This window comes from Perna viridis, chromosome 5 (genome assembly GCF_037379345.1).
Source record: "Perna viridis isolate PV_CMFRI_1.1 ecotype Kerala chromosome 5, ASM3737934v1, whole genome shotgun sequence".
NCBI lineage: Eukaryota > Metazoa > Mollusca > Bivalvia > Mytilida > Mytilidae > Perna > Perna viridis.
This window is the reverse complement of record NC_142449.1, coordinates 17,633,293-17,650,528: the sequence shown is the minus strand read 5'-3', so window position 1 is coordinate 17,650,528 and position 17,236 is coordinate 17,633,293. Positions and strand designations below refer to the sequence as shown.

General features: G+C 30.9%; 2 protein-coding genes across 2 annotated transcripts; one reads left to right on the top strand and one right to left on the bottom strand.

Moving 5' to 3' along the window:
- The first annotated feature begins 113 nt into the window (after window positions 1–113).
- On the top strand, window positions 114–6,924 carry LOC148616331 (cilia- and flagella-associated protein 418-like). The gene is made up of 6 exons (XM_088583239.1): window positions 114–306; window positions 2,165–2,225; window positions 3,004–3,062; window positions 3,504–3,569; window positions 3,831–3,979; window positions 4,646–6,924. The coding sequence occupies exons 1-6, from the start codon at window positions 206–208 to the stop codon at window positions 4,741–4,743; spliced, it is 534 nt and encodes a 177-aa protein (XP_088439365.1). The 5' UTR covers window positions 114–205; the 3' UTR covers window positions 4,744–6,924.
- Window positions 6,925–7,555: 631 nt separating this feature from the next.
- On the bottom strand, window positions 7,556–15,596 carry LOC148616330 (eukaryotic translation initiation factor 6). Its single transcript, XM_088583238.1, has 7 exons — window positions 15,392–15,596; window positions 15,054–15,139; window positions 13,843–14,018; window positions 13,159–13,269; window positions 11,434–11,499; window positions 9,994–10,175; window positions 7,556–8,149 (listed from the first exon to the last, which is right to left on the bottom strand). The coding sequence occupies exons 1-7, from the start codon at window positions 15,496–15,498 to the stop codon at window positions 8,140–8,142; spliced, it is 738 nt and encodes a 245-aa protein (XP_088439364.1). The 5' UTR covers window positions 15,499–15,596; the 3' UTR covers window positions 7,556–8,139.
- Between the last annotated feature and the right edge of the window lie 1,640 nt (window positions 15,597–17,236).

Below are 17,236 nucleotides of genomic sequence, written 5' to 3'. Positions count from 1 at the left end.
AAGACGTCCATTCATCATAGTGAATTCTCAAAAAATAGAAACAAGCAGCCCATTTCTTATTTACTGGTTCCTTAAGTCATCCGATACAGAATGATAATAGTTGTCCAATTTGTAAGTACCAGTTTATACAGGAAGTGCTAAAAATGTTTGGGTAACAACTGATCAAGTTTTTCGGAATCTGTAGACAAATTGCTATAGTTGAAAGATGGCTGATGATATCGACGATTTACTGGATGAAGTTGAAACTAAATACTGCCCTATTGACAAAAAAAAGTCGAAAGACACTAAAACGGGTGTTAAGCCAAGGTAATTATGGGAAGGATGCTAATTTAGTAATTCATTCAAAATTAAAAATACTTGTTCAGCTGTCGGCTGAGACTTGATTCGCTTAATTCGTCTGACTGTGATTTTCCACCTGTATTCTATTTAGTTTCTTCTGTTGTATTGCCAATTGTAGGAAAAGATAAGGTTAACATAGCAACAAACACATTTTTTTTATATCCACACCAGTTTTTAACCATGTATAGGAGAGTTCTACTTGATGTCATCACTTACCTGTGATTTGGTTTTGGTTGGCAAAAAATCTGTTGAGTGGCATGTGGCATCAATTTTAAATCATCATAACTTTTTATAAGATAATTGAAAATTTCTTTTGGTTCCCTAAATTGCAAATAAAATTCTTTTTATCCATGGAATTTTTAAATAAATATTCAGTAATTCGACTATATGTGCATAAAATTTTAATTACAATTAGATATCAAAATGAGTTTTACATATAAATATCATTACAAATTTATTTTTCAAGTAAAGAGTAGAAATTTACATACAAAATATGAATTATTTTTAATATCTAAATGAAATATTTTACACAGCAAAAATTGGATATAAAATAACAAAGTTATAAAGTGTTGAAAATTAAAATTGTCAATCATTTATTTAGTTGTTTATTTGCGGACCAATTTGACACCTAATGATATGCAAACTAGTTAATATGACATCACTAATGAGATTGGCAAACTCTCAGAAAAGGTCAACTTGCAAACTTCATTTTTTAAAATTCTTAAAGCAATGCTTTAGTTTTGAGATCAATGCAATCTTTTTCTATATTTTTCTCAAAATGAGCTCAGTGGTAGTACTTAGGGAGCTAAGTTCCGTCTGAAATGGGTGTCTACACATGTAAGGTAGAATTTTTTTCAGTTAGTTTTTTCCCTTGGTTGTTCTTTTTTGTATTTTGTAATTATTGGATTGCCGCTTGAGTATTGCCTTGTATTTAATTCTTTAGACTTTAAACTAGTGAATAGTAACAGTTGCCATTTGATGAAAATTTTTTTTGGATACATGTCCATGTTCATGTCTGAAATTCAATCTTACAAGTTACACTTTTTATTTCATGTGAACCTGAATGCATTAAACATCACTAATCTAGAACTCAAAACACAATGAATTGCTGTGATTTTAGTTATAAATTCAAAACCTACACCAAATCTCACTCTTTTTGTTTGTTAGAAAAGTACAGCTTTTGAAATAATCAGGCACAGAAGGGAGAAAAGGTGGGGGGAGGAGGTTGACACAAGTTTGGATTGAATTTTAATTCAAAAAGGCAGAACCAGACCCATGGTGAGAAAAAAATCCAGAACATGCATTTGATCCTTTTTACAAAAGGCTTATAGTATAACATTGTGAAATATTATAAAAGTCAGGGATCAATGACAGTGCAATATTATTTAAGTTAAAGAATTTGATCTAAAGTCCTTATTAACGATACATACAACTCACATTGAAGGATCAGTGTTGTAACTTATTGCTGTTTTTAACTTAAATTTTAAATTTTGTGATTGTAATATTGATATTCCTTTTGCATTTATCCTCCAAAACAGAGGAACGCCAACCTTGTTTTAAACTTGAGAAAGCATCCATCCCTTGGAGACAGACGTTTAAAATTAGGTCTTCAATATGTGAATAAACTTACGAAAATCTAAGAGTGAAATTGAAAAATTGATCTCACTTTGTGAATTATTGTTATTTTGTAAACATGGAATATTTGATAAATCACTGCTATCTATATAATGAACTGTTTTATGTTTACTAAGCACATTTTTTTCAACTTCAATTGATTTAAAAAGGTATTTTTAAGGTTCTAATGCTAACCTGTTGATCCTTTCAGAAGAAAAGCAAGTGATGATGATTTAGATCAGATACTGGATGATTTGAAAGTAGATCCTTTAGTGAGTACATTCATTATTTAATTTGAAAATGATCATTATGTTCTCTTTTCTACATTAATTAACAGAGATATCATTTTTAGACACCTACATGTACCTAGTGTTTCATAGCGATGATTTTCAGAACAGGCTTACTTAACCTGTACTCCAGACACCATATCCTGCTGCTGTGATTGGGATAAGAAGGGGCCTTGTGCTTTTTATCACATTCCTGCTGAAAATGCCCCATTGAAATCAGAATTTTTTATTAAGAATGTTACAGAATGGCCTATTCAAATTCTAGAGATCATTAAAAATGGCCCATTCTCAAAATTTCCATTCAAATCACTGCTGGTAATATAACTCTGTTAAATAAAATATTTCTTGATTGCCCGTAAATGTATCTTATCTGTTTTTGAACCTCTTAAGCGAAGGTGCTTTAATTACTGCATCAGACATCATTCCATAGTCTGGCTGTTCTAATTGTAAAAAAGTTACACTACTACATGAACTCTTACAGATGAAGGATTTTTGTAATAGATAAATATTTCTCAGAGATCTGATCTTTATGAGGATCATGATTGAATTTTTAAAACAAAAGTAATACTGGTTAATTTTTGCATGAAAATCTTAGTGGGATGGGGTGGGAAGTTTAATGGAACATAGTTGTAGAAGTACATTGTATCAGAATATTAGAATTTTTAGACCAAGATGTACCAGCAAAGTTGTTATTACAGATACCGTTTCATATTATGTTTTTTCATGAGCACAATTCAGAAAATATTTTTTCTCTACATTGTAGCCAGAAATAAAACCTGTTAAGTCCAGTGATTATGATGTACGTCCAGAGTCTGCCAGAAAGTAAGTTTTTGTTGTACTTTTATATGTAAAAGTCACAAGATTTTGTTATCATAACCATATAATCAAATTTATCCAGTATTTTGCTTTCAAGATTCATGTTAAAATGTGAATAAAGGACTTCAAAAGTATTACAACTGTGTCAGCCATTGCGGAAGACTATACATTACAAGTCATTTTCTGTATGTCTTTTAAGGAGTTCACCTTCTCTTAAGTGATTGATGAGGAGAGGCATGGTTAAATATTGGAGTATTGTTAAGAATAGTTTATTTATATTTGTGTATACTCCAATAGTGCTTGGGGTTGTCTTGCAATTTATTTTCTTACTTGGTGGAGGTATGGAGGAACACAATTCCAACCTTTATGGTTGTACAGAATTCAATACAGAACAATATTGGAGTTACTTCCCTTAGTATAACAGTTGTTTTATTTTCTTGTTTTCAGGTGTTTTCCAATATTCCTTGGCGGTTCTAATTGTTCTTGTGGGATTGGTTCATCTATGAGTCAAAAGTTTGTATCAAATTATTTTCCAGATTAAACTTTCAACATAAGTCAGTTGGAAGCTTTGTAATGCTAAAATGAATTCATTATACCTATTTGAAAGCATTTTTTTTCAAAGGTTGCACCTGAAGTATAAATTCAATGTAATGGTAAGTGACAAAATTTATGGCCTAGTTCTCACTTTCGTAAAGTCATGGCATCAACACAAACTTTGCATTTCATATCCTAGTATTGTAGATATTTTTATCTATGATGTTTGATATTATTTAGGACTTGCAATAAGCTGAGATGTACATCGTGTGACTTTAAAGTAGCTAGTTTTGACAACTTTGAATGGAGTGATGACACAGATTATCTATTTCTAAGGAACAATGCCCCTGATTTTCAGAGACTCAAGTCTAACTTGAATTCCAATAGAGGTAATTACAGTGAAATATTTACTGCTGTTTAAATACTGTAAACCAGGAATTTTTCACACTGTCTTATTTTTGCAGATTCTATGTTTAATCTCCTTTTTGTGTGGTTTTAAATTCACAATCTTTCCCCAAATTATATTATAACATGCTTCGAAAAAAAACATTCACGACAGTTCCTTTTTTGTGCTACAACTCTTGTTGTGAAAATAGCAAAAATAAAACTGCCGTGAAATTTCATGGTTTACAGTATGGTACACAAGAAGGTAGTTAAAGCCAAAATTTAGCATCTTAGTACATTGTATGTTAAAAAATAGCGATGATATTTGCTGATTAGTCTTAATTATGAGAGCTATCTGGTCGTACATAAGGTCAACATACTTCTAAGGTAGGAACTATACAGTAGATATGTCCATTTAGCTAAATTGTGCTCCTTGAAAATGATGTGCTAACATTTACATTTAAAAATACATCAGTGAACTTTTACATTCACAAAGAATTATATTTTGCACCAAATGTATATATATTAAAAAAAAATTCAAAACTGCCAGGAAGTATATGCTGTAAGTACAAGACCTGAATATTTGATTCACACTCTCATCCAAAACATTAAAATTATCTAGATATATTATTGAGTTACTACAATAATAGTAATTTGTTTGTTTCTGCTAGGTTATAGAGCATATTGCTGTCAGTGTTCCTACAGATCTGTAAAGGACTTGATACAGTTGAAAGACCCTAAGTTAAAATGGGTGTGTGGTAAACATTGATAGGACCAAGATTTAGGAGATCTGTTTTACTCTCGCCCACTAGCTTTTTATAATGAAATTTAATCAAGTTCTACTAATGTGTTCAAATCTGAATTTTTTGTAAGAATGTTGCTCGTATGTGTACTATACTGAGTATCTATGGATACAGAAAAACATGGAGATTTCATTTTTTTTTCATTCTAATCCACAGATATTTAAAAAAATTCAATTCAGACTAAACCCTTTCCAAGCAGACAAATGCTTAAATACTGTATTTTATTTTTTTTTTTTTGGGGGGGGGGGGAGGGGGTAATATTTCATCATTTTTGCATGCCTAAACATGAAGCAGTGAGGTTGACACTGTTTAAACAAATCAGTATTATATTCCATAGATGTTCATGTGGACTCTTAATGATTAGAATAGTGTATAAACTAAACAGAAAACAAACAATTGACATGTATATAGGTACCTAGTTTTTCACATGTATATAGGTACCCAGTTTTTGACATGTATATAGGTACCCAGTTTTTCTGTGAAGGGCACTGAAATCTAAAATATTCATTACTCTATTTTACTTGACACCAACTAATTGATTTTTATGGGGACTGGAGGTACTAGGGTTCTATGATTTTTTTTTATTCATTTTCAATTTGTGAACTAAATTTTTGTCCAACAATTATTGTGGTCAGGCCTATTCTGGCCAGAGGACTAATTTTTTTCTGTCACTTGGACAATAATCAACCTTTATAATTTTATGTTATCAATAAGGTCACATAATTATTCAGTTCAATCTTAGTTTTGAACAACATTTAAAGATTTTATCCAAATTTAATTATTTGTGATTCCAATGGTAATTAAAAGGAGACAAATATCAAATGCAACCATTAATTTCTTTTATTATTGCAACAACTTTTCATCTTGAACTTTAACCTTTTGTAAATATCTTTTTGTTGTGCCTGTTAACTTGATACCTCCAATAAAAATCAATTAGTAACAACAAAAAAAGATTTTATCTTTTATATGGGGGAGGGTACTATACATTAAATTGCACTTTAAATGATATTGTTGACTTTCCTAATGTAAAATGCTATCATTTTCCACCAAAAGTTTGTAGGAATTTAAAAAAAACCTTTAATACCTTTAAAGGAATCTTTGATTTTTTTTCTACCTTGTACTTTAGGAAATATAACTTGTGACATTGATTGTCATTAGTTTGTCTCAACTTTTTAGTACTTTAAAATTGCACCATTTAACCAAAAGAAAAACCTTTCGTAGTTTATCATGAATATGTCATAATGTGATAATTTCTTTATAACATTATACTACAGGGACTAGTGTTTTAAGAGATTAACTACTTGTATTTACACTAAAATATAAAACAAGGTTATGTAATGTACTGCCTTTTAACAAGCTCTCTTAATATGTTGTATGTTATTCTGGCATTTTTTTCATTCTGCAATTTTCTTATAAAAATTAACAGAACTTCAAGATATTCAAATTATTTTATGATAAACTGGTAACATTTTTCTATTTTTGATATAAACCGAAAATGTATTGTGCACATCTTTTGGCTAAAAATGCAGTTATTTGAAGGTGTAGTGGATAGTTGCAATTGACTATGTTGTTTTATTACTTAGTACACGTAAAAGGTATCTTTTTCTTCAACACTAAAATTATTGTACATCACAATTTTAATATGCCAGACATTTTCACAAATCTTTCATGAAAATCTTAGAAATGAAATGGCAGATATTCCTTTTCTTCTGAAACTTTTCTTAGTTGACAAGTCAATTACCTACATGTTTGTATAACAGAAAATAGTTATTTAAAAAATATGATACCATCTTGTTTGTCTAAAAAAGATAATACTGCATCATTGATATGAAAAATATTCATTTAATTATAAATGGTACATTGAGAATACATTTTCATTGGTCTGGGAGTATGGTAATATTGAAATTTAACAAAATTGGGGTAAAATATACTCAATATTTAGATAATGGTGTATTTTTGACTTATGTGATACCATCTATTTGCTTTGAATATGAGAAAAAGTGACTGATTTATAAGTGCTTTGACCAATTTACATATCAATTTGTTAATATGGTGATGGCTGTAATTGTACATTGTAAATGTTCTATTTCATTGTTACTTGTGTGACAAGTGGAGTTGTTAAAAATAAAATGGTTGCGATGAAGTCATTATTTGTTTTTGTTTTTGTTTACAGAAAATACATGGTAACTGTATGAACATATACAAGATATAGTGGCCCAATTGATCTCTTTAACATGTTCAACTGAACAGTCTCTGTTTGCAGTAGTACCACAAACTAAAGTTCTTAGTAATATTTTGTATCTAGCTTAATACAATTCAGTAAAATTTTCTATGTATTGAAATTTGAAGTCAGTTTGTTTTCTTTTAGTTTAAATCAGTTTGTTGTATTCTCTCTTTTCTACAACACTTTCACAAAACTTCCATTGACAGACTCAAACTTTTCATTTTCAAGTCACATGACTGACTGTCAAGTATATCATGAATTTCAAGCTGAGATATTCTTTCTGACAAGAAGACCCTGCATTGTACTAGTGCAACACTGAGTTTAAGTTTTTCAAGTGCACAACAAAACAAAACAAAAAAAATGATGGGAATGCTCATCTCCCCATTCAGACATGGTATTCTGACTCAAACCATTATTGTCATTATCTCCTGCTTATGATATTGGTAGAAAAGAATCTGTGACTACCAAGTACACAAAATCAATGATGCAAAAGCAATGAGAAAGGCTATATTTACTAGTATATTTCACCTAAATACTAAGAAGCAACTGAAAGGTTCTGCTTGAGGAATTTATTACATTTGTACCCTATAATGTACATAGATGTTAGTTCATTTGGTATTGTTACAATACATGACTCTACAGTATGATATTCATTATTGTGGAATACTTGATCAACCTTCCTGTATTAGACAAAATTACATCTCATGATTTACTTGTAGATTGAAAAACATTATAGACAACCTACTGGTATGATCGATTACAACAAAATTTTATAAAAAGTGAAAGGAAAAAATAAATATGTCTTAATCAAGTAAGTACCCCCCCCCCCAACAAAAAAAAGAAAAGAAGTATTTAAGTATTTCAATCTTTCAAAATCTAACCAAAAAGAAAACCTGAATTTTAGTATTAATTTTCTTTATTCCAAATAATTAGGATATGTAATAGAAAGGAATTGGCATCGTTCATATCAGCACTTTCAATGAAATTTTACATCAAACATGGGGTCCTTCAGAGTTCATTGTCAAAATGACCCATATAAAATCTAGAATAGTTCACAGATTCAGCACTATTCTCTAAGAATGACGTACACATCCATTCCATTCATCCATCATACACACACAGATCTCTATACTGCTGCTTATGTCATACTGAAAAGCAAAACATTAAAACATTTTAGTCATACATATAACAGTTCCACCTTTTTAGGAACCTGAATATTTATAACTGCATAACAGTATTGTCAGAACAAATAAAATAAATAATGTTGCAAAGTGGTTTAGTTCAATGTGCATATAAATAATATATAAATGAGTACATTTACTAATGTTATAGTCAGATATGAAAGTGTGTGTTTCTGGCTCTTTTGTGGACCCTAATTCCTAAATGATTCAAGTCATAACACCCAAAATCATTTCCCAGCATTCCGTCTGTTGTGTGTCACTTTTTTTTAAAGAGATCCATGCACTTTTACTCAAATTATTGTCCCAAAAATGCTTCTTTCTGGCCGCTTACCAACCTTTGCCTCTGCAAATGACACAGCATGAGAAAGTGTATATCCAAAAGGTTTCATGTTGAAATATATGACATGAAGAGCAGAAACATCCAAATGAAATGCGAACTAAATATAAACAGACCTGATTTTGCAAGGTCAACAAACAAAGCGGAAATCCACAAAATCAGAAGTAAATGTACAGTTTATTAAATAAAAAGCTTGGTGCTGAGCACGATACGACTGCAGTTTTCAACCCAGCACAGGACACAATATTATTTTTTGATAAATTTAAGTGTAGGGACTTACAGTTAATTATGGACACAACAACTGGTTAGGACACAATATAACAAAAAAATTGAAATTCAATTATAAATTTCGAAATTTGACCAAAAATTAAAATGTCAATTTTTTGGAGGTGGCCCCTTTGACCCCTTTAAACTGGAAAACGGTACAAGATATCTGAAATCTGATTGACAAATGCAGTTAGCGATTTTCAAGGAATCCAAAAAAATCGGAACATTTTTAAGGTTGTGTCCACTTTGACACATTATAACTCAAAAATATTATAAACCATCTGATATCTGATTGATAAATGCAAGCAGGGATTTTCATACAGAATCCAATAAAAAGTATTTTTTGTTATTGGACCAAAAAATAAATAAGAGGCTCCCAAGAGCCTGAATCGCTCACTTGGTTAAATTTTTGCCTTTCAAGGGCAGTAACTAACAAGGAGTTGTCCAACAATTTTGACTAAAAAAAAAGACTGGTGGGACTTATCATAAGGACCATTTCATCAACTGAGAGTTTCTTTCCATCTATTATAGTTTTCAAGATATTTGCTGAAAACTAAAAGAATGTCATTTTTCACCTCTCAAGATAAATAATTCTAACAGCGAGTTGTCTGACAACTTTAATCCAATTCAGGATTTTAAAGGCCTTATAATAAGAATCATTTTGGCAATTGAAAGAATAAGATCTCAAAATCTGACCAAAAATAAACCAGTTATTGTCTTGACATCAGGAAAACATGTTTCTGGCCTCCCTTTTTGGCCCCCTAATTTCTGAAAAATTCAATTCTTTACCCCCAAAATCAATCCAAGTCTGACCATTGTTATGCTTTTACTGGAGTTGTTAAGTTGAATTCTATGAAATGCTTGTTTCAGGCCCCTTTTTGGTGCCACATTCTAAAACAGTTGGGGATTTAACCCATAAAATCAATACCAACATCCCTTTTGTAGAAAGGAAAACCTTATGCAACCTTCTTATAAAATTTTAATCAGATCAACAATGTAATACTCAAGTTATCCTACAAAAACCAATTGTATTAAGGATGCCATTGACGACACAGCCGCAAACAATATACAACCGAAAATTTTGGTTGTATAAAAAGAAACTGTAATGGTAAAATCCAGATTTGAAAAAGCAGAATTACACTAAAATACAGACGAAAATCATCCCTGTATAAAAAATGTACAGATTTTTACACCAGCCCATTCGTACCTGTCAATGAGACTTTCTCTCATTTCTGTAGATATTGATGATGGTTGTCTATCGCCAAGTTTAAACACACTTTCTATAACTGACAGTTCCGTACTGGTTGTATCTAAACCACAGAAAGCTATCCAATCATTGACCACTAATCCTGCTGCAATAACATCACTTCCTCTGTTAACTGTACCTGCCTAAAAATTAAAAAAAAATGTAATGTCAGAATTTCGTATTGGAGTTGCTGAAATTAGTATTGTAATTGGACCTTACTTACTTATTCTGGTGAGGTCAGACAGAAATCTAGAACAAAAATACCTTTGTGCAATTCACTGCTGTATACAAAATGTCAAGACATGCTATTGAACGATTTGGACAACTGAGGATTTAGAAGGAAATTTAGATGCTCAATAAGCGAACAATGAAAAGTGCTCCACAAGGTGCAGTTTGATAAGACTACAGAGTTCAAAGCCTGAGCAGTTGGGGCAAGTATAAACACTACATTTAAGCTCAATACAATCTGAATTTTGACTCTGATAATAGATGTATATCTCCAGTAGACAACATTTCTGAAACAGAATGAAAGTGGTCATAGTATTGACATTCACCAACTCTCGCTTCAATAGAAAATTTACACATAAGCCAAACCTTCCTAAAAACTCCAAAGAGAGGAAAAGGAAGTGTTGCAGTTATGACTTTGTATAAAACCCTTAAGTTGGATTATCTCCCTTTGCAGACAGAAAATGATAATATTCCTTCATGCGGATCTACATATAATGCCTATTTCATCATAATCCACTCAGTGGTTTAAAAGGAATAGAGCTAACCAGATGTGTGGACAGACACTGACAGAGTTATCCCATACATTTGTATAACCACCCCACCGAACTTGGTCTGCAGGGGATGTAAAAATTTCAATACAGAGTTATATTCAGCATACTCAAAAATCCAAAAGGTTTCATTTTATAAAAACGAAATCAAGTTTTAAGCTGGACTTTTGAGACCCTGATGTTGACCAATTTGGTGACAAGGTTTCGAATACTGATCAGATGTAAAACTTGAATTTAATAAAACTTCATTAAAAAATTGAGTAATTTACAAAGTCTATGTTTTGATTTGTGAAACCTACAAATTGATTCAGATCAAAATGCAGAATATGAGGTACACAATGGGAACATGAAATAAATGATTCTGTGAAGCAAGGTATAATAATTAATTGGCTGTAGTATAATATCCTATGGGGGTATTTCATGCATTTTAGGATGAGAATGATTGACTAATCAACTGCACTGACCTAACCAATTCACAAAGTAAGATTTTCCATGTGCTAACTTACAAAACCAAAGGCCCACAAGAAGGTGTATTACCACACTCACACATATAAATTTGACTCAGAGTCCACAAGTCTTCATTTTATTTCCTATACTAGAACATAAAAGTTGTGCTGACACTTACAACTAAAGGAACTTGCAATAATGATGATAATTCATCTTGATCTTCCACTGTGGTTTTTGGATGAACCTGAAATGAGGCAAAAAATAGTTATATTGTTTGCCTTTTCAAAACTACCCCATTTTCCTCTTAATGGGAAAATATGGGTAATTTTGTATAAAATGGGAAATTTGGAATGATGAAATTAATGTATATAACCTTGAACTTGTGGTTGAACTTTAAGATATTATCAAGGATATTCAAAAGAAGGTCAAATCATGATCAGTTAATCACTAACTTTGAACAGAAACATCATATCAAGCACACTAAGGCATTTTTTTTATATTCAGGATAATTTTTTAGCAATTTTTGACCAATTGGGACTTTCAGTAGCAGGAGACCACCTAATTTTCAGATGAAAACAAGGCAAACAATATTGCTAATAAAATCCTATTTTTTTTAATTATAGCTTTTTGTGGAAATATTCCATATATTTTCTTCCTACATACTAGCATATTGAACTTCATGAAAACTGCCTATTCTAGCATTCCAACTTCCAGGTCAAGAACCTAGTTAGCATAAGTTTTAATTAACCACAAATGCCTTTTAGAATGATTGCTGAATGTAAATTGATTTAACCTAACTTTCTTTTTACCAAAGAATTGTCACTATGTTACTATAAAAAGAATGAAGGTTCAATAGGGCAAAAATCAGATTTGTCATCAAACCTTTTTCTTAATAGGCCTCTCTTACATTGTGCTGTAAAATACAGTGGATTCCGCTTAATTGCATAGCCTATTTGCCAGTAAAAATTATGCAAATAACCGGGCTATTCATATAACCGAAATTACAATGTTTGCAGTTTGTGGGCTTTTGAAATGGTCTGTGTGTTTTTATTCCTCTGTTCATTGTACACTGATAGTTGTGTATTATATGTGTCATTGACCTCGATATATTCCTATGAAGTGTGGATAGTATGGGGCACCTTAGGGTAGTTGAATTTCATTAGACATTGTACTGAATGAATGACTTTTAATTTTCGTATGATATTTATGCCTAGTAACCCAAGCTCACTCAAAACTGTTCAGCTCATTAAAGAAAATTAAATTTACATTGATAATCATTTGTAGTTGGAAGAATTTAAATAGGGACAAAAAATACCCCAAGCCGCATCATAAGGTGATGTTCGGCATGTTGTCAGAAGTCATTGTTCACCTAGGTGCTTGTTTATTTTAATGTAATTAGAAATCATTTATATTGTCTTTTATGTCCATTATTTTTTTAATCCATTATTAACACCTCCTGATTGATGATAATCTAGTTTTTACAACAATAAATATGATTGACATATTTATGACCCGAAGGCTTAAAATAGAATTTGGGAAAATCTGTCTTCACCTGGACGAGGCAAAATTCTCTATGCAATAAACCGAAATGCACCTCCAAGGCCTATGCAAATAAGCGATTTTTTCCTTAATAGAATAATAGGAAATGGTTTTGTGCAGGAGAAAATTATGCTAATAACCGAAATATGCAATAAAGCGATATGCGATTAAGTGGAGTCAACTGTATCAGTCTTCAGCAACTCCTTCATCACTAATTTGAATTTTTATCTGACGAATGATAATTAAATATTCCAAGGAAGGTTTAGCAGGAAAATGTCACAAAGATTGTATTTAGCTGAATCTCTTTCCAATGAAAATGTCGATATATTTAGTCAAACAGCTCTTACATAAAGGAGACACTTACAAGACCACCCTGATTGCTTATAGCACAATAGCTGCCAACTAATACATTATCTGCTACAGTCTGTCGAAATACTTCAACCTTTAATACATCAGAAATTATTTCCTCTGTTTCCTGAAAAAAAATAATAAATAAATACATAGATTTAATTGAAATAAAAAGAGTTTTTATCAATGGCCAACCAATCACAGAAAAAAACTTTCGCTAGTTCAATATCTATTTTTACTAAACCAAATAATAATATTCTAATGTAATCAAAGTTTTTAAACTTTTTTGAAGATCAGGGTTTCATGACTCCCTGATGTACATATATGAAGATCAAGTCAAATTCCAATCAGGGTGGCATTTGCAAACCTGACCAGTACTGTACCAACAGCATGCCAATATACTAGTAGATTATGATGGTCTTCTTAAGTCATGTTATCATTAAGTTATTTTTTAACTTGTAAAATGAATTAATGTTAATAATGTCCTCACTATTTTTCTTACAAAATATTCTACATGATATCTTTGTTTTTCGTACTTGTATGATGTATATATGTATTATAATACAGTACCACTATGTGAACTATCATAATGTACTAATATGTGTTTATGGCTATTTTTATTATCATAATTACTTCGTTTTAATTTTTCCTAACTAAGGTTAAAGCCATCAGGGCAATATCAGTAAAATTTCATACTTACCCTGTCTAAATCAGGATGAACTAAGGCCACATAATCATTACAGGCTATTACATTTCCAAGTGCTGACAATCTTTCTTCTACTCTTTGGATTTTGACAGAATCAGGAAGTGAATTTCTAATGTGTTGCAATTCTTGATCTGTTGTTGTATTAGGTACCAACAGCCCATGTCTGTTGCCTGAAAAATGATACAAAAACTGACATTACAAATTTTCTCATAATCCCAAAATTGTTATCCATTTTATTCGAAATCATCAGACAGCAACCAAAACTGCTTATAACATTTGATATTCCCCATCAGTATGAAGTTCCACAAAAATTTGAATCAATCCGATAAGTAGTGGCTGAGAGAACTGCAGTGGATTTCAGACCATCAAAGTGATTTCATTTTACATGTACATATTACAGTTACATCAGGCAGAGTTCTAGAATAAAAAAAAGTCACAACCCTAATAATAAATTCAAGTCACCTTTTGAGGTATAGCACTTTGTAATATAATTTTTAAGAGATCCATTCACTTTTACTCAAGTAACTGTCTACATATCAGGAAAACATTTGTTTCTGGCATACCTGTTAAACCTCCCACATTAAAGAGGGGAGGGGGGTAATCCCACAAAATCAATGAAAAAAAAATTGAATTTCCAACATAAAAATAAGATTTGTGTGAGATTTTTGGTAAGAACTACTTTATTTTGTGTGAAAATACTACATAATTGAATTTATACACAAAAATTTGCTTTCATGTAAACATCGTCCACAACAATTGTTCCAAATGTTATCAGGTATGGTTTCTGGTCTTTCATTCCTAATTGATTCATATTATATCCCTCAAAATTAATTCAATTAATTGTGGTACAATTTTAAAAGATCAATTACTTACAGTAAAATTAATGTCTGGACAATAGGAAAATGTTTCTGGCCCTTTTTTCCTAAATGGTTCAACTCTCAACCCCTAAAATCAATCTCAGTCTGACCTTTATAGTATAGAATATTGGAAAGCAGTAACATATACATCGTTATGCTTTTACTTGATTCCATGAAATGTCTATTTTTGGTTTGACATGGACGCCTAACATGATGATTCCAGTGATGATACATGTGATCTGTATAAATAACAATGACCAATAAAAACAAAAACTTGTCTTCTGTAAACTGACAATATGGTCGAAAAAAATAAATTTCCGTTGTTTCAATGCTTGTTTACATACTGACCTACTGACATTCTACCAATTATTCTACATCCGGCCAAACTGACATGTACAACAGGAATTGTTTCTGACAATTCTCCTTCAAATACACTGGAATAGAAAAACAAATAAATAAATAAATATATAATGATAAATCTATGCAAGACTTTACTATATAATATAATAACAAAAAATTGGGGAAAAAAAAGTAGCTGAAAAATGTTTGTAAATTTTAAACCAGGAGCCAAGTGCATCATAGCTTATGACAAACAAATCCATATCTACCCTTTCAACATCAAAGCTATATACAGGACCATCGTATTGGGTGTTTATGTGAGTTTTAATCAGAATAATGAATCTTACCTGTAGAAGTTTTCAGAACCCCCTATTGCTGTCAAACAATAGGCATTTGTCAGTTTACTGAAGACACCAATCTCATTATTTCCTTCAAACTGGGCACGAACCGCCATAACTTAATATGACCGTCTTTTCTCTTGCTTAAAAATACAGAAAGTGTTGAGCAATTGACAGGCAACGTGCAATACCAATTGTGTGTAATGTGTAAAACGTCACCAATTTTGTACTCTTAATTTTAACGTTTTGAAGAATGATTAGTGGAACGAATTTGTTTGTCATTTATAATTACAATACAATATACGGAACTGTTTTAGATAAGAAGTAAAAAAAAACTAGAAAAGTAACGTATAATTCAAAAATTAGAAATGAATATGCACTAATGTGTGTGTAATAGCACTCATTGATGAATTGATTGAGATTGAAAGATCAATTAATACAAAGTTAATGTTAAATAAATTGGGCATAATTCACAGGTACTTGGGGTCGGATTATTTTTTTGTTCTTGTTTTTTGTTATTAAAAAATATGAATTCATGTGTCATAACAGCAAATAGTGCACTTATACTATCCATATGAAGTTTTCTGCTGTATGGGGTCGACTGGTATATAGGACCAGTCGACCCCCATATAACAGAAAACTTCATCTCGTATTTTTTTCTTTTTAACCAAAATAATAATAATAATAATAATAATAATAATAATAATAATAATAATAATAATAATAATAAAATAAATTATAAATGAATAAAAAAAAAAAGAAAAAAAGAAAAAAGAAAAAAGAAATATCCCGATCCCAAGTACCTGTGGCATAGTTGTGTCAATGCATAACATAGGCGGATTCAAGGGAGGGGCAGGAGCAAAAAATGAAAAAAAAAAGTATTTTTGTGTGTAAATGCGTGTATTCAAATGTTTTTATCAAGGTGATTTTCTTCTTTGTTTTTTTTTTTTTTTTGGGGGGGGGATAGCCCCTAGGTGATTCTCTGGATCCGCCACTGCATATATACTGCGTACATATTGTACATATTGTTTATTTAAAAATGAATATGGCGTAAAAAAGTACTTAGAACATGTAGAAGTTTAGAAGTGGAGCAGCTTCCTAGAAAATTGAAGAGGGGGCATATGAAGGTCTGTCGGATGAAAATACGATTGTTTTAATAATACTGGTAATAAAAATGGTTTTATTGAAGATGAAAAACATGTTTTTATTAACTGTCCTGCAAAGAAGGTTTTAGTAGTTTTTCATATTCTCAATCCGTTTAAATCTACAAGAAAGAGTTTATGATTAAATCACGAACTTTATATTACACTTCTGAATGAAGAAAAATTAAGATTTTAAATTTCCTTTAAAGGTGTGTGTTAAATGATACTGATAAAATATGTCATTAACTTTCATTAAGAAGAATTTTCCTATAATTCTGACGCATTTTAATGCATATAATACATGTATATATGGATAATATTTAATAGCGCGGTATGTTTAATGAAAATGTATATTTTTATCATATATGAAATAACTCTGATAACCCCGTGTGTTTTATGAAAATATGTAATCTGTATTTGTTATTCAATATAAAGAGGTGAAATTTGCTTTGTCTATTCTTGTCTTGTGATGGTTATCTATGCGGATCCAGGGAGTGGTGGTGTCCCTTAATGCTATAGAGAAAACACTACATAAAAATGCCGTCAAAGACACTTTCATCAAGGCTTCTAAATACTGATTTGAAACAGAAACAGAAAAATTCTTGCTTTTATTAATCCGTTCTACTCCAATACAATTAAAAAAAACACAAACTCTATTTTCTAGTTTATACTGGTAAAAGTCATTGACATTCATTGCTTGTAATAGGAGCTA

Coding starts and splice junctions, on each gene's coding strand:
- LOC148616331 (XM_088583239.1), top strand. CDS start 206: ATGGCTGATGATATCGACGATTTACTGGATGAAGTTGAAACTAAATAC. Junction 2,226..3,003: donor ATTTGAAAGTAGATCCTTTA/GTGAGTACATTC, acceptor TCTACATTGTAG/CCAGAAATAAAACCTGTTAA. Junction 3,980..4,645: donor TAACTTGAATTCCAATAGAG/GTAATTACAGTG, acceptor TGTTTCTGCTAG/GTTATAGAGCATATTGCTGT.
- LOC148616330 (XM_088583238.1), bottom strand. CDS start 15,498: ATGGCGGTTCGTGCCCAGTTTGAAGGAAATAATGAGATTGGTGTCTTC. Junction 15,140..15,391: donor GGTTCTGAAAACTTCTACAG/GTAAGATTCATT, acceptor TTTCTATTCCAG/TGTATTTGAAGGAGAATTGT. Junction 10,176..11,433: donor TATTGCAAGTTCCTTTAGTT/GTAAGTGTCAGC, acceptor TTTAATTTTTAG/GCAGGTACAGTTAACAGAGG.